General features: G+C 46.6%; 1 protein-coding gene across 2 annotated transcripts in view; it reads right to left on the bottom strand.

The window, feature by feature from the left end:
* Positions 1-19,106: 19,106 nt before the first annotated feature.
* The window catches only part of ZBTB16 (zinc finger and BTB domain containing 16), a 177,570-nt gene continuing 175,327 nt past the window's right edge, over positions 19,107-21,349 (bottom strand). For both annotated transcript variants that reach the window (XM_033171723.1, XM_033171722.1), the window contains exon 7: positions 19,107-19,436. In XM_033171723.1, coding sequence (XP_033027614.1) covers positions 19,207-19,436 — 230 coding nt within the window. In that variant the 3' untranslated portion in view covers positions 19,107-19,206. The remainder of the gene's footprint in view (positions 19,437-21,349) is intronic.

Here is a 21,349-nt window from a genome sequence, read left to right as displayed (position 1 = left end):
TAATGAAAATTAACAATTGATTACAAATAGAATGAAGCAGGGATGTTTCTTAGGTTCCCTGGTCCTTTCTCTCTGTATATAGCTATGAACTAGCGTCCTCCCACTTCTGCCTGCCAAGAAAAACTGTGTAACATGAAAACTTTCACAATCTTACATAACATTGACCTGAGCAAAAAGCGCACCTTACAATTTCTTCGCTCATTCACGTTCTGGGATGAAGTCTGAAATCCAAAGCAAACTGTTCTGAGGGGGATTTTTCAGCACCACGGACAGCGCCCCAAGCTTTGCCGTGTGTTGCCCTGAAGGTGTCTCTCTATCCTTTTAACTGAAATCTGTGGTCAAATGCTGGTAGGATAGGCAAAAGCGCCCCCACCCCACCCAAAGTTGCTAAGCGGTGTGTGTGTGTGTGTGTGTGTGTGTGTGTGTGTGTGTGTGTACAATAGCTGCGTGGGCACTTCACACCGCAAGTCCACAACAAAGCTCAAAGGAATGAAAAGCAGAAAAATAACAAGCAGCTCACATGGACTTGAAAATACCAAACAGTAGCTGGTGTCAATAACGGCTCAACACCTACACTCTTGTCCATCTGTCACTTGGCAAATATCATTGCAGATCTCATGGTGCCCTACTCAAACCTCTCTGGGTCTCGGTTGCTGCAGAAGGGAACCCATCCTTGACTCATCCCTTTGCAAGGAATAATAATGAGCACACACCACCCCTCCAGACTTTTCTTGGGCATGATGCTGGTGTGTGTGTGTATGCATAAACATCCCCCCCATGCATCTATCCAAAAGGAGCTGCATGCTGGCAGTGTCAATCTGCTATTAATATAAGACAAGGACTTGTCAGAAATTGTATTTGGGTGGAGGGTATAGAAAGCGGTTGAGTGATCATCTTGCAAAATGTTACGAAAAAAAATCAAAGCAAGGATCTGGAGAACTTTGGCTTATAAACCTGTGCATTGGAGCTTCCATCTGTTTCGCGGAATAGATGCAGATCACATCCAGCCGTTCCTCACTATCACCTCTTCGCAGAGGATGGCCTTGTGGTGTCACCTCCTTCTTGTATGTCACCACCAGCTCAAAGCTCCAGCTGCAGCAAATGAAAAAGGAAGCACGCTTTATTTGTGTGGACTGCCAGAAGCGGTGTCCAAAATGCCAAAAACTCTCATCAAAGTCGCAAGAGGCAGATGCTGAGAAGTGGGTGCATTTTTTTGGTGACAAAGTATGTCTTTTAGGCATGGTATATATTGCCTATGGAACTTGTTGCCATGCAATGCCTGTTTAGCCACTTGCACAAATACTGCATGGGAGATTAAATGAATACCTACCAGCCCACTTGGAGATTTAGCAACCTCTGTACTGAAGGGAGGTTCTGACAAGGTGATATTAATAGCCATCCCATTGGTTTCATGGTATGCAGTTAGCCACTGTCAGTATGTTGAGATAGTTGGGCTACAGGTTTGTGACAGCTAATTAGCACATCACATCTCTGATGGTTTATATGTACACCTAACATGTGCAAACAACATGTACCCCAGAGTTACATGCATCCCTGTAACCAGCATGCACCCAGTGACAAACCCAGGTTTGTTTCCATGAAATGTGTGAAATGGTCCTGAGCCAGCATGGCTCTGTTTTCCTTGCAGTCTAGTAGCAAAGGGCAGGGGAGCTTCCCCAGTTGAACAGGCCTTTTCTCCGTTAATGGTTTACCCTGAGGGCTGCACAGATTGACCATCAAGAACTAGTATGTTTGAAGGGTTTCCCCCCCCCACAGGTTGGACCTCCAGATGCAACTTTCAACTCAATAAGCTAGATGTTCTACAGAAGGACTGGTATGAATTGGAAGCCTCTTGAGATGAGATAGCGTCCAGCACTGACAAGATTCCACATGGTATTTGGATCAGTTTAGATTGAAGACTCTTAAGTCCTTTCAACGTCTGCTGAACACCGGGCCGTGATGTTGACCATCCCACCTGCAAGGGAAAAAAAAATCAGCATGACTGGCAGGTGGTAACCAGTATGGTGCAAGTGTGGGATCTTGGTAGCAGGGTTCGCAATAATGTGCTGATGATCTGTAAGTGGCTGGCTATTGATGAGGTGTCCAGCTAAAGAGTTAGTAAGACACTAAATCAGCCCCATTGATCCTAGCGAGATCGATGGTGCTACAGACCTGATCACTGCAACGGGCAATTAACAACCGCTGGAATGAGCTGCCTTCATGTAACATCAAATGCTTCAACAGACAAATCCAATCGCCACATCGATCTGGCCTTCCTGGTGCCGTGACAAGGTGTGTGTGTTTCGTGTGTACATTCAGAAAGCAAGTGCTGGAGTAGAGAATGCACAGGCACCTGAATGCATGAAGGGCACACCCATTCACATCTCACCTGAGTGTCTCTTCCTTAATGAGTATGCTGGGTGGCTAATGCCTACAGCTAAGCTGAGTTTTGGGCCTCCTCTATTTACTCCACTCTGCATTTTAGGAAAAAGCTCAGCTCTCTGGGTTTCGTAGGTTATCCTTTATCAACCTGTTCACATTTTTAGACAAATGATTGCAGCCATTATCAAAATTTACTACTCAAGATAGCAAAAACTGGATTTCTTTCTGCGTGTATGTTTGGGTGGGCCTGTGGCCTTGCTTCACTCTTGCACACATCACTCTGTGGCCGAGTCCTGCTCTGAATTTGGGGTTAGCATTTGGGGACATACGTTTACTGTAGCTAACAGGGATTTGAATGGATTCATTTGGTAGTAGTGCTAGATAATTAGTGATAGCCTCCGAGTTGCCTGGCTAGTAGTCTTTGACTCCTAAAAGGCTTTTTGGGAGAAATGTAATGGATTTAGATTCAGTGTTAAGATTGAGACTGAAATGAATTTGAAGTGAGGATAGTTTGAACCTACCTTCACCAGAACAGATAAAAGGTGTCCTCAGTGCTATTTTTCTAGAAAAATAGGTGCTGGAACCCACCATGAACACCTCCCTTGTTCTCTTATAATGGCAATGTTCCCTAGCCAAGAGATGCTGGAACTGTGTTCTAGTGAGTTCTGGCTGAAAAAATAGCCCTGTGAGGAGGAGGAGGAGGAGGAGGAGGAGGAGGAGGAGTTTGGACTTTATATCCTGCCTTTCACTCCCCTTAAGGAGTCTCAAAGCGGCTAACAATCTCCTTTCCCTTCCTCCCCCACAACAAACACTCCGTGAGGTGGGTGAGGTTGAGAGACTTCAGAGAAGTGTGACTAGCCTAAGGTCACCCAGCAGCTGCATGTGGAGGAGCGGGGAAGCGAACCCGGTTCACCAGATTATGACTCCACTGCTCTTAACCACTACACCACGCTGGCTCCCTGAATATGGCACATAGATCCATTACAGCAATATTGCAGTTTAGTTTTCAAAATCTTTCACAAAGGAAATGTTGAAAAGAACAATTTGGGATTGAAATGTAGAAATAAAATGTGTGCTGAATCTTATCTTTGCAGTAGCCCCATTAAGGTCGGGCACATTGAAAGAAAGGAGCACTAACGTTAGTTGGTGTGCAGTTGCACCTACATGAAATATCGTTGAATGACTCTATGGTCTTGAAGAGAGTTTTCTGCTAAGCCAAATTTCACCTGTGCTGATAGCAGGGTTCTTTTGCCTTCTCCCACAATTCACTCTGCCAGCTGTCAGCCTGGAGATGATGCCTTCTTCTCTAAAAGATCTGAGATCGGATCCAGCCTCCCATCCTTTTTTTTTTTGCCTTATTTCCTGTTTCAGAGCAACAGCCTTCCTCTGCAGTGGGGTGGCTTCCTCGACAACCGCAGATGTAATATTCAGCTTGGGTCAGTTTCCTGAGCCACCTGGTCTTCTAACTTCTATGGCACCTCTTACTCACCTGTCCTCTGCTTGCAAGCCCCGTGGGATGGGTTGAGCTGTGAGGAGTTGGCTAATGCATGGTGCTGCTTTGCCGCTGGAGGTGGGATGCAAAGTTCCTTGGTTCCTTCTGGCTGATCCCTCCAGCAGACTGCCTCCACACTTAAATCCTCCAATGCAGGATGTTCCACTCCTGGGAGTGCATTTGTGTGGAGAATGCATTTAGCCTGTTGGCAGACACAGCTGCTGTTATCTAGCACCGAGCCCCGAATTTGCAACTGTGCAGTTGCATCCGGACAAACCACTGATCGAGGTGGCAACAAACAAACCAGATTATGCCTTACGTTCTCCGTGCAACTGTGTTTCAGGAGGCTGCCAGGGTTGCATCCTGAACAGGAGGATTTTGACAGATGTGACAAATACCTTCCTTGAGAAGAGAGTGGCTTGTAACATGATGTGTCAACTGGCGCCTTCAGCAAGGCATGAGCATTTTGTGGTCTGTCCACACGATGGCAGCCTATCCCAGTGATTCCACTGTACACAAGCTTCCAAACAGAGAAGGGGTATAGATCTTCCACAGCAGGTGTTCACATCTCTCTGGGACCTCACCCCTATCATACCCCACAGAGCAGAGTGGGAAGAATCGGGATGGCAGCTAGAGGCAGCTTTTGATCTGAGGGGCCTGCAAAGGAAGCCAGCTGAGGAGCTTGTTGAGCAAAATCCACAAGTGGCATTTTGGGATGTTATTTTTTAGGCATGGTGGGACTGGTTATTAGCAGAATCTATACCAGGGCATAGTCAGTTGTTGTCACTTGGGCTTCTGTGCTCTCATTCTCTAGCCCAGGAGGCTGCAATGATATTGTGAAGTAATACTACTTCAGTAAATACCGTCATACGATGCCAAGATCTGAGAAGAGGGCTTCCACATCTGACAGATGATTGATCAGAAGCTTGAAATGGAGCTTAGCTCCATTTGGGAGGGGTAAGGTGACTGCAGCAAAATCAACGAGAAAAATGACTCGAGTGTTGGTATTCTGAACCTTGAGGACCCTAAAGTCAAAAACCCCACTCTAAACACACTGTGCTTCTTCTAGCTTTGCCAAATATTTGGCTGGAAATTTTCACACACACACACAAAAATAATACTCTGAAACAGATCCTAAATATATAGGATGGAGCTTACTTCCTGGTAAGTTTCTGTATTGCAGTTGTAGGCTTAAGATGTAAACCAGAGAAGACCTGTGGTTCTCAGCAAGGAAGCAGTATGATGGCAAGTTAGGAGCGTGTGTGTGTGTGTGTGTGTGTGTGTGTGTGTTTCTTCTTCTAGAAAATTTAAATGAAAGGCGGGCAAGGCTACTGAGATCCTTCCCACAATCAAATGATACTTCTGTAAGGCATGTTTGGCTGCATGGGCCTGGACGCAGCAACAAGGCTCTCCGTTGTTTCCAAGCCAGGAGCCATTTTGACTGCGCACAGCCACTGATCATGTCTATATAGCTCATCAATAATTTAAAGGGTAAACAACACTTTATATTAAGCGACACTAATTACCCCTGTAGATCCCACATAATTAACGTTTAACTGCATTTTAATTTTTATGGGTGTATGCAGCCCTGATTGGCAACCCCACCCCTCGGCCCCCACCTGCACGCTACATTGGCTGGTACCCAAAGGCTCCACCCGTTCCAGGCATTGCCCTAGCACCACCATCAAAGGAGGCTGCCCCCTTCTCTCATCCAAAGATTGCTTCTGTTGTTGGCACCTGTCTTTCTTGAGAGATGAGGGAGAGCGCTTTCGGAGGTGAAGTCAAACCTCTGCGTTAACAGAACTGAAGCGACCTCCTTGGGGCGCAAGCCTGGGAAGTGTGTGTGAAGGTCCTGGGCTGCCCAGATGACAAAAAACCCCTCTCGACCTCACTGATGTGGTCCAAAGGAAAGCAGAGCAATATGTTTGGCACCAGCTGGGCTGCAGGAGTTGCCAGAAGAAGGCATATAATATCTCACCCAACTACCTTAGGGACTCACACTGGATTTGTGTTGGGTTAACTCCTTAGCCTTTTCTCTCTCTCGAAGATATCCCACAAGGCAGCAGAGGTTTAGCACCAGAGTTTTTCTTCTCCTAGATGGGCTACATTTTCAGATTGACGAGCCCCATTTGCCCCACCCTTCCCTCTACAGCACATGCAGAAACCACCATCTGGACCATTGGACTCATTACTGGTCACGTCCACTCGATCTTCCAGATCCTGTCTTTGCATGCAGTGGAAGTCCCTAACTCATGGAGGGTTTTAGAGCCATTGGCTACCTTCACCTGGTTTAGCCGTCCAGTTGAAGCTGTTTCTGGAGTGTGGCTGCTGTTGCACATTGACAGCTTCTCGGAGCCTCAGGTAAGACTTGAGTGCAGGCTGGGGACCAAAGGTGGACAAATGACCCCAAAGGAGCCTGATGTTTTCCCACCAGAGGTACTAGCCCTCCCTTAACACCCCATACACCCTGATTGATGCTGTACAAAGCAGCAGCTCTTAAAGTGGGTTCCAGCTGCTTTCTGCATGCCCAAGGCTGGCGCAGGACATTTTAGCACCAAACAGGACGCGATCTGCCGGGATGCTCTCCTGTGCACACCCCAGTTGAGATGAATGGGAGCCACCTCGTAGGACCCCAGCAGCTGTTTCCTTTTGAGTCAGGCAAGCCGGGTCCCGCATGTTGGCATGAAAGGCATACGAGCCACAGCAAAGGGTTGTACAGTTTGCATCTAAATAAAAGGAGTGCAAGCACTGCAGTTAATGTAGTCAGTAAATAAATAAAGGAGGGCTTTAAGCTTAGGGTACAGCAATCAGTTTAGAACTACAGGATAATTAACCCAGCAGGGGGCCGGAGCAGCCTATAGTCAGGTTTAAATGAACGAGTTCACTTTCATTGAGGCAGACTTGCTCAGCTCCCCGGGGAGTATAAAAATACGCTGGGGGAAGAGCCGGTGAAAGACACCAGGCAGAGGCGCGTGCAGGGCCAGAGCAGGCCTAGTGGACCACCGCCCCCACCCCTTGAATCCAAAAGAGCTCTTCTTCCAGAATTCCTCGGCTAAATAAATGTGGCTGATTTTGAAGCATGAAATCCCGCACTCCTTGCTTAAGCATTTCACACCATTCCGGGCACCTTTGCCTCTCATCATCCTGAGCGAAACTGTCATGGGTGCCATGTTTGCCAACATTATGTGACTGAGCTCCCCCCCAACCCCCCCCCACATTTTTAATGCCTGGGAATGTATGATGTGCCATAGAAGTTCAAACAGGGGTCTAGAAGCGTCTTTGAGGTGGGCAGCAGCCAAGCTTGTACATCCAGGATAGAGAAACTCAAGCTGAGGGGAGCATTCAAATGAAGCACACATATTGCCCGTGAAATGCTCCTAGCACCGCTAATGAAACGATGAGCCTGAGGCAGTTTTCAAGTCACCTCTGCCAAATGAGGAGCGCTGGGCTCACCTCAGTTTATCCCCCAGGGGGCAGACTGTAATGAATGATATGGTTTGAATGGACCTATTTGGTCATAACATGACCCAAGCAAGGCCCATTGACTGGTTGGGGAATCTCCAGGCCTAGGCCTGCCAGCCAAAGGCCAATCTACAGGCAGGCCTGCAGTCCTCCCCAGCTGGCTGCTGGATCTCTAACCCGGCCTGTGGCCATGCTGCAATGCCGCCTGACCATTTCAGGTATATTGAGTCAGATGATGGATCCATCTGGCGCAGTATTGCTGACACTGACTGGCAGAAACTCTCCAGGGTTTCGGGCAGGGCACACTGCCACTGAGCAATGGTCCTTTCCCTTCTCCAGTAGCCCTCAGCCTCACCAAGGGCATCATTGGAGTCAACCCCATTGCTTGCTACCGCACACCAAATCTAGACTTGCCACTCCATGCTGCCCGAAGGATTTTTCTTTCGGACGTGATTTTGGAAGTGCCCGCTTGGGTGAAAAGCAGCCAAGATAATTTCAAAGAAATGGGAAAGGGCTTCTGGGGGCCAGCAACATTTTTGCTGCAAATGGGCAGGGGGAGAAAGGTCTTCTTGCTGAAAACTTGAAGTGCTCTTGAGGTGCTTGCCAGGGCAGCTCTCCAAGCAATGATTCTGCCAAGCTGAGAGGGGGGGGGGAGTTCTCATGGGAGTAATTAGGGCACATCTTTGCTTTGCTTTTCACCAAATAAACCCCAGATAGAACTATCCTCCTCTAATCACATGTTTGGAGAAAACGCTGTTCCTTTTCGTGGATGGATTGGCTTTCAAAGAAAAAAATAATCCAAAATTGCTCAAAGTGATGAGCAAAATGCATGGAACCATCACACAGAAAGTTTTAAACAATCCAAGAATAAAAGCCACGTGTTACAACATTAGCAGTTACAGAAAGTGTGTTGCCAGTGGTTCTTTCATCTGGACAAAAAGGCAGATCTTTGGACTTCATCTGCTCCCAGAGAACTCCTTGCGGGGAATCTTGTGGGACACCCCTGACTACAGAAGGCCACAGCTCAACAGCCTTCCTCATTTTGTGACAGGGTGATCTGGCCACCCGAAATGCCCAGTCCAGCTCATTTTTCCTTCTGTCGCTGAGTTGCCCCTCCAGAGCTGTGGGGCAGCTGAGCCTATCTATAAATATAGGGTTTTAAGCTGCCACAAAGCTTCTCCTGGCTCACATTGTCAGGGTCCCCTTTCTATCCATTAGATCATATCTGGGTCAAAGAGCACAGAAGGGGGGGGAAAGCCCCCCTGCCACACAATGTCTATTCAACCTCAGGCTCTATTCACTCAGGTCTTCTCCCCCCACAGCCAAGGACACGTGACCCTCCTCCCTGCTCCTTAGCCTAAGCCCCTACCTTTTGATGTTCGACAGCAGAAAACTGCAATTAAATGTTGTTCTCAAGATGATGCCCTAAAGTAAGGTCGGGCGAGAGACATTCAAGCAGGGAGCTGGCAACACAGATGCAAGTTTGGCCGGGGGCCATGGGGCTGTGGAGAAAGAGAAGAGCAAACCCACAGGAATCCTGAACTTTGTTTAGCTATTTGGACCTGTTTGTTTATGACATTCGTTTTGCAAAGAAAGTGACATCTGGAGAAAGCAAAGGAGGTTCTCCAGCACACGAGGCACGATGAAGGGTTGTGCAGATATTCGTGGGGTCCTATGTATGTTTATTTAGAAGTAAGTCCACTGCTCATATGGTTGGGCAGAGCAGTTACTGTTTTTTTTAGAAAGCTACAGGGGCAGCCCAGATAGGGATGCAACTGTGAGGAGTCACAATGTGTGGCTTTCAGATTTCACAAAAGGTCTGCTGTATTCTGTTCAATAAGCCTTAACTTATTGAAGGACTGATCCTGAAGCTTAGGCTCCAATACTTTGGCCACCTCATGAGAAGAGAAGACTCCCTGGAAAAGACCCTGATGTTGGGAAAGATGGAGGGCACAAGGAGAAGGGGACGACAGAGGACGAGATGGTTGGATAGTGTTCTCGAAGCTACCAACATGAGTCTGACCAAACTGTGGGAGGCAGTGGAAAACAGGAGTGCCTGGTGTGCTCTGGTCCATGGGGTCACGAAGAGTCAGACATGACTAAATGACTAAGCAACAACAAGCCTCAACTGAGTTTAGTAGGACATGGACCCAAGTAAGCACAGATAGGATAGCAGCCGGAGAGAGGAGGACCAAATTGTATTGGACATTACGGTTGCATTTTATGGATATTACCTGTATTATCAACATTGTTTATTATGTTGTAAACTGCCCTGTTGACTACGGGCAGCATATGAGTGTCTTAATAAAGGAATAAAAGGTGACACTTAAATCACAGGACCATATTGGCTGCTCTGGAGAGCATAAGGGACTTTCCATTTGCCTACCTGGTGAGCCCCCAGTCTCCCATTTTCAAATACCGTCTTTGTTCTGCCTTCCAGAGCATTGGTGAAAAGGTGCTAGATGCTCTCCTTTGAACACTTTGGCACCTTACAAGGTGGAGTGCACTGAAAGGGGGCTCCCCCAATTGGCCCAGATGTTTTTCTGCTGACTTTAATGCAATACCAACACCAGTAAAACCGTTTAATCCATCATTATGACATCGCTGGGGAAGTCATTTTGGAGAATGTCTAAACACTCTCTCATATTAGGGGATGCATTTCAAAAATTAAAAAGGAAGCCTGTTCAGAATCTTAAAAAATGCATATTACTGTCAATTGTAGAAACTGGAGATTATTAACATTTACCAGTATGTGTTGATAATCCCCCCACTAGCTATGGCTGCATGGAGCTCCCATCCCTTACCCAGGAGATCCTCATTCCTACAGACGATTGCACTTCTGCTCCAAGGTTTGGTGGTTCCCAAACTTTGCTTTCCTAAAGACCAATTGAAAATGACAAATCACTGAATGATACTTTTTTTTTGCCTATGTAGCAATTATAATGTTCTGTGCTAGATGCTTACTTGTATTTTTATTGCTTCTTTTATTTCTTACGTTGTATTTCATTATATTACCATTCACATTCCATAGATGTCAAACTGTACTGTACAATAAAGGACAACATAAGAAACAAAGGAAACAATAAAGAAGAGTTTGGATTTGATATCCCACTTTTCACTACCCAAAGGAGTCTCAAAGCGGCCTTTCCCTTCCTCCCCCACAACAAACACTCTGTGAGGTGAGTGGGGCTGAGAGACTTCAGAGAAGTGTGACTAGCCCAAGATCACCCAGCAGCTGCATGTGGAGGAGTGGGGACGCGAACCCGGTTCCCCAGATTACAAGTCTACCGCTCTTAATCACTACACCACACTGGCTCTCAGTAACAAATTCAGTATATTTAACATGGACATGCTGTGGACCACGTGAACAAAGCATGGACCACCATTTTGGAATCCATGCACCAGGGTGCTTTGGAGTCGAATTAATGTTGCACATTCCAACCTGGACCCACCTGTTTACCCCATTGCCCCACTACCAAGCCTTATTATGAGGAGTAGTTAAGGGAGTTGGGAATGTTTAGCTTGTAGACTGAGAGGTGATATGAGAGCCATCTTCAAACATCTGAAGGGCTGTTACATGGATGATGGTGCAAGCTTGTTTTCTGCTACTACAGAGGGTAGGACCAGAATGAATAGATGCAAATTACAAGAAATGGGATTCCAAATGAACACCAGGAAGAACCTTTTGACAACAAGAGCTGTTTGACATTGGAATAATAATTAGAATTAGAATTAGAATTTATATACCGCCCTGTACCCGAGGGTCTCAGGGTGGTTCACAGAATAAAATCAAGCTATAAAACTACAAAATGCCTAATAAAAATAAAAACAACAACCCAATAGCCCCCAACCCCATTTTAAAAGGGCAAAGGTTGTAAATCGGATCAACCAAAAGCCTTATTAAAAAGGAACGTTTTTGTCTGGCGCCTAGAGGTGTATAATGAAGGCGCCAGGCGAACTTCCCTGGGGAGAGCATTCCATAGATGGGGAGCCACTGCAGAGAAGGCCCGTTCTTGTGTTGCCACCCTCTGGACCTCTCGAGGAGGAGGCACATGAAGGAGGGCCTCAGGAGATGATCTCAGGGTCCAGGTAGGTTCATATGGACTCCATTGGAGAGTGGTGGACTTTATTAGAAGTTTTTTTTTTTTAACAGAGGTGGGATGCCATCCATCATGGATGCTTTAGTTGTGATTGCAGGGGGTGGGACTAGATGACTCTTGGGGGAATCTTTCCAACTCTACAATTCTATTATTTGAAGGCATTGCCGGAGTGGGTGGGGTGGGAGAGGACATTTGGAATGAGGCAAGTTAGTTCATCACATGTAACCAAACCTGCCACCCCAGCAGCAGCAAAATAAAAATAAAAATGCAGGGAGCCAAAGGAAACACTGAGGCAACAGGTATCAACGACTGAATTAACTTTATTGGTTTTTTTTTTCCTAACTGCAGATTCAAGGTATACAACTGAACATTGCTATTTTCCTTATGAGACTTATAAATAAAAATACAAAAAATGTCCACTACAAAAAAATCTACTGTTAGTAGGATGTAAAAAATATTCTCTTTGCTATAGAAGGCACAAACTTCACTTAGTGACAAATGGAGAGAGAAAAAAACCTGCAGCAGTAAATTCTTTAATTTTTTTTAAACCTTTTCTTAATTTTTTTTTTCCTCGCCAGAAACACTGAAGATTTTACAAAGGACCACACCTGCACCCAACACAGAAGGACAGATGCAGAGGCAGACAGCGGCATCTAGTAGGTGGGGGAGGGACATCACAACTTTTTAATCAGGGTGGGGGAGGGAATCTGATTTATGGTGTGTGTGTGTGTGTGTGTGTGTGAGTTATCTTTAAGCTAAATGCGTCTGTGACTCTAGAGGAACACATAACAAGACTCACAAGCAGCACTGCAAAGGAACAAATGGAAGAATATTTTGTACAGAGGGGAAAAAATACACAATGAAGGAAGGGGTGGGGGTGGGAAACCCCAAATCGAAACATAACAACAGCAACAACAATAAAAAAACAAAAACAAAACAAAAACAAATGGGCACCTTCTAAAGTTAGGCTAACAGGAGGTGCTGAGGTAGACGGAGCCAGGACAGCAATTAAAAACACTATTTCTTTTTCTTTTTTTAATACGAAGCAATCAAACTGGCACTTGTGCTGTCACAACGTTAAGAGACAAGCAAAAAAACAAAACAAAAACAAACAAACAAAAATCAATAATAAGCTTTAAATTTGCTTGGTCCAGAAGGACAACAATTGGTCCTCAGTGCTATAATATATATTTATATTTATATATATTTTATGAACATAAAACGTCATGGAGACATAGCATGGCTTCTTAGCCTCAAAAGATCATGCATACTTTTAACACTATGTAAAACAAACACCAAGACACACGCCCAGATATTGGCGCCCTAGGGTGCCCAGGGATGTCATGGCAGCAGGGGGAGCAAATGTGGCTGAGGAAGTTCTCCAGGCCCAGGAAAGATCAGGAGACTCATTCAAACTCTTGTTTAATATGGACGGTAAGCTTCCTCTGCCTCCATTAATTATCTGTTGCCCATGTGACGCTCTCCTCCAAATCACTACCTTCCAACACTTGGCTCTCCCTCGGTCAAGATTCTCTTATACCTATCTCCTGTTGTTGTGTGGGAAAATCCAGATCGAGGGAGGGGAGAACGTGAGAAGGCAGCAATTTGGAGGAGAACATCATATGAGGCAAAAGAGAAGGAATGGAAGCACATGATTCGCTTCCTGTCCACACTGAATGGCAGCATGGATGAGCCCTTGGATTCTCTCTCTATCCCCACCCTACAGCTCACAATGAAGAAGAAGAGTTTGGATTTGATATCCCGCTTTATCACTACCCGAAGGAGTCTCAAAGCGGCTAACATTCTCCTTTCCCTTCCTCCCTGACAACAAACACTCTGTGAGGTCAGTGGGGCTGAGAGACTTCAGAGAAGTGTGACTAGCCCAAGGTCACCCAGCAGCTGCATGTGGAGGAGCGGAGACGCGAACCCGGTTCACCAGATTAGGAGACTACTGCTCTTAACCACTACACCACACTGGCTCTCCAATGGCGGGCGGCTGAGTGAGAGAACCTCACTCTGCAACAGAAGAGCAAGCTTTCGGGGAGAAGGGGCTGGTGGGTGGGTGTGGCAGAAGACTTGTAGAACCATTGGAGTGAACACTAATGGGAAAGGGGGCTGACAGGTTGTTGCCTCTATTAGTACAACTGAGCAGGTTATTTACCATGGTGGCATTCTGGAACAAGAAGTAACTTCAGGGTTTTTTTAAGCGCTGAATCCTACTGGAAGCCAGAAGCTTGGAAGTGGGGGGAGGAGAGGAGGGGCATATGAGAAATTTTTTTTCTAAAATAAAGGACGGTAGAGCATACCATGACATCCCTTTTGCAACAAAGTCCAACCCATTTCCCCAGGGTACCAAACAACTGAACAGGCATTGCAGCAATTTCCCACTCTTTTAAATGTGAAAAAAACCTATCCTTTTTTTAAAAAACCAGGCACAAAGATAAAACAAGCCATCTTCCCAAAGTTGTGTCAAGGATCGTACTAAATCAGTGCCTGTCTTGCTCCCTCCGCCACAAAGCAGCAAAAACAATACAAAAGAAAAAAAAGTTATTTTTTTTCTTTCTCACACAGACATGCAGAAAATGCACACTCGCACATGTATGTATACAATGCATCTGAAAATGCTTTCTGTTTTTTTGTTTTTGTTTTTTTGAAGTTTATTCCCAAAGCAATATGGTTGCAAAAAATAAAAGTGTTACGCAGGACAGCCAGAATTGTGAATTTCCATACAGCGGGTGGGCAAAGTTTGAAGGAAAATTGTGTAAGGCATTTGTAACCCAGAGTACCATAAAGTGTGCTAAAAATGGCAGTTTAAGTGGGGGGTTATTCGCGTGGCAAATGGAACACAGCGAACAGGCCACTCTACATAGCACCTTGCAAAAACTGCTGGTGCTTTAATGTTGGGGAATCCCTTTCCCTTCTAAATTCAGATCTGGTTTGTCGATCCTAACTTTTAGATCAAGTCAACAACATGCTTCCCCATCCCCCCAACCTGGCAATTTTCTGGATTGTGTTGTGTTCACTGATCAAAAACAACTTCGCTCCTTGCAAACAACCAAAATATTTAGAGGAAAATGGCATCTTCCTGCAGAAGCGGGAAGCGGAGTTGCAGTGAAAACGTGCATTTCCGGTAAGGATGCCTCCATCGGAAACTGCAAGTATCGCCCCTGCCTACCTCAAGGCCACATTTCTGGATGCAGGAAAGGCCCACACAGAGGTTGACCAGGAGGTTAAATGCATTTCCCAAAGTGCGCTTAGGAAGCTGCGATTTCACCCTGATTTAGTACCATCCTATGTGATGCTAGATTACAACAATACTGCTATTATTTAATACTAGGGCTCACACACACACACAAACACACACACACACACACACACACAGGCAGGCATACAGATTCCTGTTCACATTACAAAAGGAGCGGGGGCGGAGAGAGAACATCATCCTGACACAGGGACTAACAAATGTTACAAAAATATTACACTCTGCAAATAATGTCATCAGTCCAACACTTTCAGCTTGGTGGGCGGGTGGGGCGGAAGGGCAAAGGCTCCTCAAATGAGCAACCCCCCTTTTTTTTAATAAAGAAAACAACAACAACACCATCAATAGCCCAATAATGTTGGGAGCACATAGACACAACCTTATGGCCATCTCTGGCAAAATGTGACATTGGTACGTTTACTGCATATTTCTCTTTAAAGGGTCTGCCTTAAATGACGTCATTTTTTTCACATTATAAACGAAACTCTACTTAGCTATTCACATATTCAAGTTTAACTGTTTGTTTTTCTTCCTTTACCAAATCGCTAACTTTTTCACTAAACTGTCAAAGCTCTCTCAACTGTTACAATGACGCATATTCTCTCTCCTCTTATTCCTCCTCCCCCTCCCTCCTCCCCTCCCCCCCACCCCAGATTAAGGCCTTCAGTATTTAACCAACAGTTGAGACAAGATCAGAGGGGCGGGTGGTGGTGGTGGTGGACAGCAGTACAGAGACACTCCGTTAAAATTCCCTTTTCTTCCATCTATGCAAGGCTCCCCTAAAAACTTTCTTTCCCCCCATATATAAAATGAAGCTAAATTACAGAATAAAATTTACACTGGCAAAATATAAAGCATGAGATGAAAATTGAAATGAACATCACAAAGCGAAAAGAAAAAAAACTTAACAAAAAAACACACAAATATTGCAAAAATGTGCTTCCGTTACTGCGAAAAAAACCCTCTCACCAACCCCCCTCCCCAATTTAAAAGAGGTAGCTTTCAAGATAATACAACCCACTTTCCATCAGGTGGGCCATTAAAACAAAACACCAATTTTGGTAATAATAATACATGATAAAATAAAAATAAGGCTGACGTGGGAACCGACTGCCACGGCGCTTTTGTGGCTGTGCTGTGGCACTTTGGCGCATCACGCAAATACTCTCTCCGCAGGCGCCGTGATGCAGCCCTTTCAGCAATCAACCTAAAACACTTCTCTCCCCCCTTCCCCGCAAAAAAAGCCAATGCAAACAAGCTCATGAGGTCACAAGAAACTGAGGTAATTTCAAGTACAATGTGCTAAATGCAGAAATCATTAAACGTAACATAAAATTAAGAAAGCAAAGACAAAGGAAAGCAAAAACAACAACCCTTTCCCATTCGACTCCTTCAGAGACAGAGGACTGGGCAGGAGGATTGGGGGTGGGGGGTGGGGGTGGGGGCGGGCATGTTTCAAAAGCCATCACCTGGGTGGGGGGTGGACAGAAGAAGGAAGTGTTCCTCACTTGTACTTAGGGCACCTTGTCAAGAGGGACAAGGAACAATTCAAGATCGTTGCCCGGATTGTAGCAGGAGGTATGAGATGCAGGAGAGCTAAGCAAGTTGGAAAAGAGGGAGGGGCGCAGCACCCCAAGTCAAGCTTTCAGATATTGCTGAACTACAATAACCATCATCCTTTGCAATTGGCCATGCTGGCTTCTGGGAGCTGTAGTCCAGCAACATCTGGAAAGCTGTAGGCTCCCCGCTCCCTGCTCTAAGAAGGTGGCAGGCAACTCATAGGACAAGTCCTTCCCATGGATGACAACCAGCTGGCCCACCCCAGCTAATGTAACTCCAAGCAAAGTCCTCACTGGGGGGTTTCAGGAAGAGGGGTTGAACCCTACCAGAACACACACACACACACACACTGCTTACAGTCAACGTTTTCCTCCCAAATTCCACAAGAGATAGAGGCTCAATCTGTCCCTTTCACCCTTTGGCCTAACCTACACAAGGATAGGCAAGGGCATAGCATGGGTTGCCGGTGCCCAGGGCAGGATAAGGTAGTGTTGCACTCCCCTAGTGGACTGGGCAGCGGTCAGTCCCTTCACCGTCCAGCATCTAATCAAGGGAGTCTCTCCTTGAAAACTAGCTCCAACCTTGGAGCAGGGATAAGGCAGAGAAACACGAAGCTGTGTCTCCTCACTCTCCTGCCCTTGCAGCAAGGCATTGTGGACCATACACGTGGCTCCATGAGTGCTTTCCTGCCTTTCTCTTCCTCCTTCCCTCCTCGATGGGTAGCACCACTGCCCTCCACTCTTTCCCTCTTGGTTGGGCCAGGGGCGGGGTGCTCCTGGGCATCCCTTTGCTGGCCAAGAGGTGAAGAAGGCACCGGCACTGCCCCAGCCCCAAAGGCCTGACCTGGGAATGGATTGTCTCCCTGCAGCTCCAGCTTCTATGAAGGAGCCTGTTGTGGGGGAACCTGGTTGCGCCTCCTCATAAATTTGCACCTGTGGCCACGGCCCCCTGCCCCTCCATGCTATGCCACTGAGGATGGGTTATCTCTCTGTTGACCTACTGTAGTAAGAATGCAAAGTGCCTCCGTGGTTGCTCTAGGCTGACTGCACTTTCCTAGCTGGGCCAGCAGTTCCTCCCCAACTTTTGTGCAGATAGTATGAAGGCTGGCACTGGTGGGTTGGGGAAGCATGTGCCTTTGATGCCCATTCAGCCCTAAGAGGGGTGACTCATGCACATGAGCCCATGAAGTCCCCTTGCACATTGCAGTAAATCGCAATCCCAATTCAGTAAACTATGCATGGCAACTGGGCACTATTATTGGCTATGGAAGGTAAGACTCTGCAAATGCAGAATGCCCCATTGCTCAGAATTGGTATTATGGCTGGATAGCTACTACGGCCCTAGGCTTCCTCGTGCCCACCAATAATGCAAATGTCTGCTTCATCTTTTAGTTCAATGATGGGGCAGGTTCCATGTTCACAAAGGAATGTGTGCATAGACCTTGCCCCTTCATGGAAGTAAATGGGGAAATTCTGTGTACAACAAACCCCTCTCCTAAATTCCAGGGTCATCAGATCATCAGATCAGAGTGCTTGTTCCTGGAAGCCATTGCAACTCCCGCCAGCCTCTTCTGAAAGGAGCTGAAACGTAACTGTCCTCCCCAAACCCCAGCTCCTCCAAGAAGGCTGACCACTCATATTAAGAAATGTGCAAAGTTATGCTGTCCCTAACTGGTTTCTCTCACCCGAACCCCTCTCCCACTCCCACTCAAAAGAAAACATTAAATAAAATTTAAAAGAATGCATAGAATGGTCTTTGGTCAGGAGAAAGCATTGTGACCTAGAAGGTATGGTCTACAGGTGAGTTGTGTGCTCTTGTAAACTCAACTTGACCTTGGTCATGCTCTGTGGGAAAATCTGGATTTTGCCTCAGGAGCACAGCCATGATGCAAACGATAGGGCCAAAATGGAAGCACAGGGAGGGGTGTCTATAGCGGAAATAGTGACAATGTGATATGCAGGCACCTCAGCACTTCCATTGCCCTACCCACTCCCCACTCTGGGGAGCAAAGAAAGAACAGTCCCACCCTCCCTCTTGGCTAAGGCCAGACACAAACACTCAGCACTCCCACCCCTTCTGCCCCGCAAGACCCTCAAGACTGAGGAAAGCAGGGCACAATGCTCCACACACCACCTGAAACTTTCACCCCAGCACCTTCTGTGGCACACCTCTCCAACCCCACACCACTTCATTGGTGCCCCCTCAACCTCTGGAAACACTCTTGCCCCAAGAGAATAGACTGGGAGGTCGAGCCACCTGCCAAAGAGATGGGATGGGGAAAGCAGGTGAAGAGCAGCTTCCAGGGAATGTTGACACTGTAAACTGAAGCCTGTCCCGACTGGTGTCCTTCTCCCCAAGGATTGTGGGGGTGCTAGGGATCTGCATCTAAACGAGGTCACAATATACCTAAGAGAGAATCCTCAGAGGCCTCGTAAGACTGCAGTTCCCAAGGTTCCTTGGGGGAAATCATGACGGCAACGCAGGAGTGAGGACTTGGTTTCAGTTTACAACATGAATGAGGCCTTGGCAAAATGCAACAGCCCCACTAAGGAGTAGAAGAGGCTGCACCAAACCCCTCCTAAGGCCCTTTATGTGCATGGAGAGACAGAGACACACATGAGGCAACTGAAGACATGGCTAGGGCTGGGCTGAGAGAGGGGTGGGCTTTTTGTTGCTGTTGTTGTTAGCCTATTGTGGGTTTTGGCCAGGGAACTCCTAAGAGTTTCACTCCTCCTTCTCTTACTCCCGCTGCGATTGCAACAAGGACCCTCATGAGCTGGGAAGGAGATCCTAGTTGGACAGAAGCAGAACCGGGTGGGGTGGGGGGTGGGATTGGGGAGAGAAAAAGAAGGGAAAAGGAGAGAAGGGAGACGAGAGACCACTTAGGGGGGTGGTTGGTTTTGCCCAGTCCTTCCCAGCTTCATCCCTCCATCCCTCCTCTTGTCCTGTTAGACATAGCAAAGGTACAGATAGGTCTTCTCTATCCTCCAGTCGGTGGGGATCTCTTCCGGCTTGTGGCCTTTCATGTGCTTCTGCATGGCAGAAAGACTCGGGCAGTACTCCAGGCAGATTGTGCACTGATACGGGGAGGCTCCGTTGTGGGTCCTGAGGTGCTTGATCATGGCAGAGTAGTCTCGGGACCGCTGGTGGCAGAGCTTGCACTCAAAGGGCTTCTCACCTGCAAGGAGAGAAGCAAGGCGGGGGCAAGGTAAGAGTCACTGGTTTGGGGGAAATGACATCTCTGGGTAGCGCCTAGGCCAAAAATCAACCCTTCTGTTTCTCAAGGGGTTTTGATTCCCTGTGAAAGAGGTTTCCATTGTTATGCCCCATCCTCGAGACTCTTGAGAACTCCTTGGGGGTTTTGGTGGGTTTCGAACAAGGTGGCCAAGGGCGGTATGTCTTTTATTCCCAGGAAACATTTCTCCAGTGCTCTGAAGCCTCCATGGCTGCCCATGCGTCCTGATCTGAAAAACCCCCAAGGGAGGAGGTTTACACTGGGCTTTGAATGAAACATGGGCACCCAGGGAGGGTGCAGGGTGCAGATATCCAAGAGATGTATTTTTGAATGAAAGAAAGGACCCTACAAAACCCCCCAGCTACCATTAAAAAGATCAGCATTTATGTATTTATTCATTTACTTAATTACTTACATTTATATTCCACCTTTCCTCCAAGGAGCTCAAGTTGGGGTACATAGTTTTCCTCCCCACCATTTTATCCTCAGAACAGCCCTGTGAGGTAGGCTGGGTTGAGAGTGAGTGACTGGGGGGGGGATTTGAACTCTGGTCTCTCTCATGTTGTAGCCCAAGCAAGGCTGAGTACACTGTACTTAAAGTGTACTTAAATCCAACATTTTGAGCCTAATGATTCTGCAGAAAGCAAGACTGAATTCCTCAGCCTGGTCAAATAAAAGTTGAGCTATTTTGTTGTTGCTGTTGCATAATTCATTCTTTGCAAGTCATGGGAAAGAGTTATGCCCAGACTTTTGAGATTTCAGAATTGCTATAAGCACTGGAAACTTTTTTAAAAAGGCAGCAGAGATCCTCCCTAGGGAACTCTATTGTGTCCAATACCTCATTTTTAACCTTTTCTGTGTTCCTGTGAGATCACAGCACACAGAGAGCTGTGGCTAAATGCAAAAGAGAAAAGAAAAAAAAGAGTACTGCAAGCCCGCAAGTATTTTGTTGACTGGCTATGGGCTTATTTCATCTTTGCAGAGGGCTCAGGTTACCATGCAGATGACCATCACCTTTACAGAAGAATTACTCAGTCTCTCCCGGAGAGATATGTTTCGATACTGTCCACGGCAGCCCCGATCGAAAGCCAAAGGGGGCTCCTTTCGACACAGTAATTAACTGCCTCAGTCTTCTCAATATTGATACCTGCTCTGTGCACAGACAGAGCGAATAATGAAGTAATGAACAGCAAAAGTGATCTAAATATTGACCTGCTATTTATAATAGTTGTGGGCTGCTGATGCACTCAGCAATTCGCTAGCTGGCAGTGAGAGATCTGGGCTCTACAGTACACAACAAATCTTCTGTTTTGTACTCAAAAAAGTGGGGAATCCCACATTCGGCAGCAAAAGCATGGGGAAGAGGCGGGTGAAATAAGGGAAATTGTCCTCAGGGCTGCCTATATAGAGGGCTGCCTTCTGCTCCAACCATGAAGGCAAAAATAGGAATATAGGAATCTGCCATATTGAATCAGACTATTGGTCCATTTAGCTCAGTCTATTCTGATGGACAGCGGCTCTGTAGGGTTTCAGAAGAGTCTTTCCCAGCCCTACTTAGAGATGCAAGGGATTGAACCTGGGACCTTCTGCATGCAAAGCAGATGCTCTAGAACTGAGCTTTCACACATGATTGCACAGAGAAGTCGTTTTCAGCTTCTTTTTTCACCCCCCCCCCTTCTGCACCGATTGACGGCACCCCTGAATGTCTCTTATGGAGCACATGTGAGTTGCAAGGGTTCTGGAGCCAAGGGCACGTGTCTCAGTTCATCTTGAGCATGTGTGAGGCCTTACACATCGCTTCTGTTCCTTGTTAAATTCCGGGGGGGGGGGGATTTAGAAGTGGCATGAATGAGCTG

This window comes from Lacerta agilis, chromosome 15, assembly GCF_009819535.1.
Source record: "Lacerta agilis isolate rLacAgi1 chromosome 15, rLacAgi1.pri, whole genome shotgun sequence".
NCBI classification, from domain to species: Eukaryota; Metazoa; Chordata; class Lepidosauria; order Squamata; family Lacertidae; genus Lacerta; species Lacerta agilis.
The sequence above is the reverse complement of the archived record's forward strand: the minus strand, read 5'-3'. Positions and strand labels throughout refer to the sequence as shown.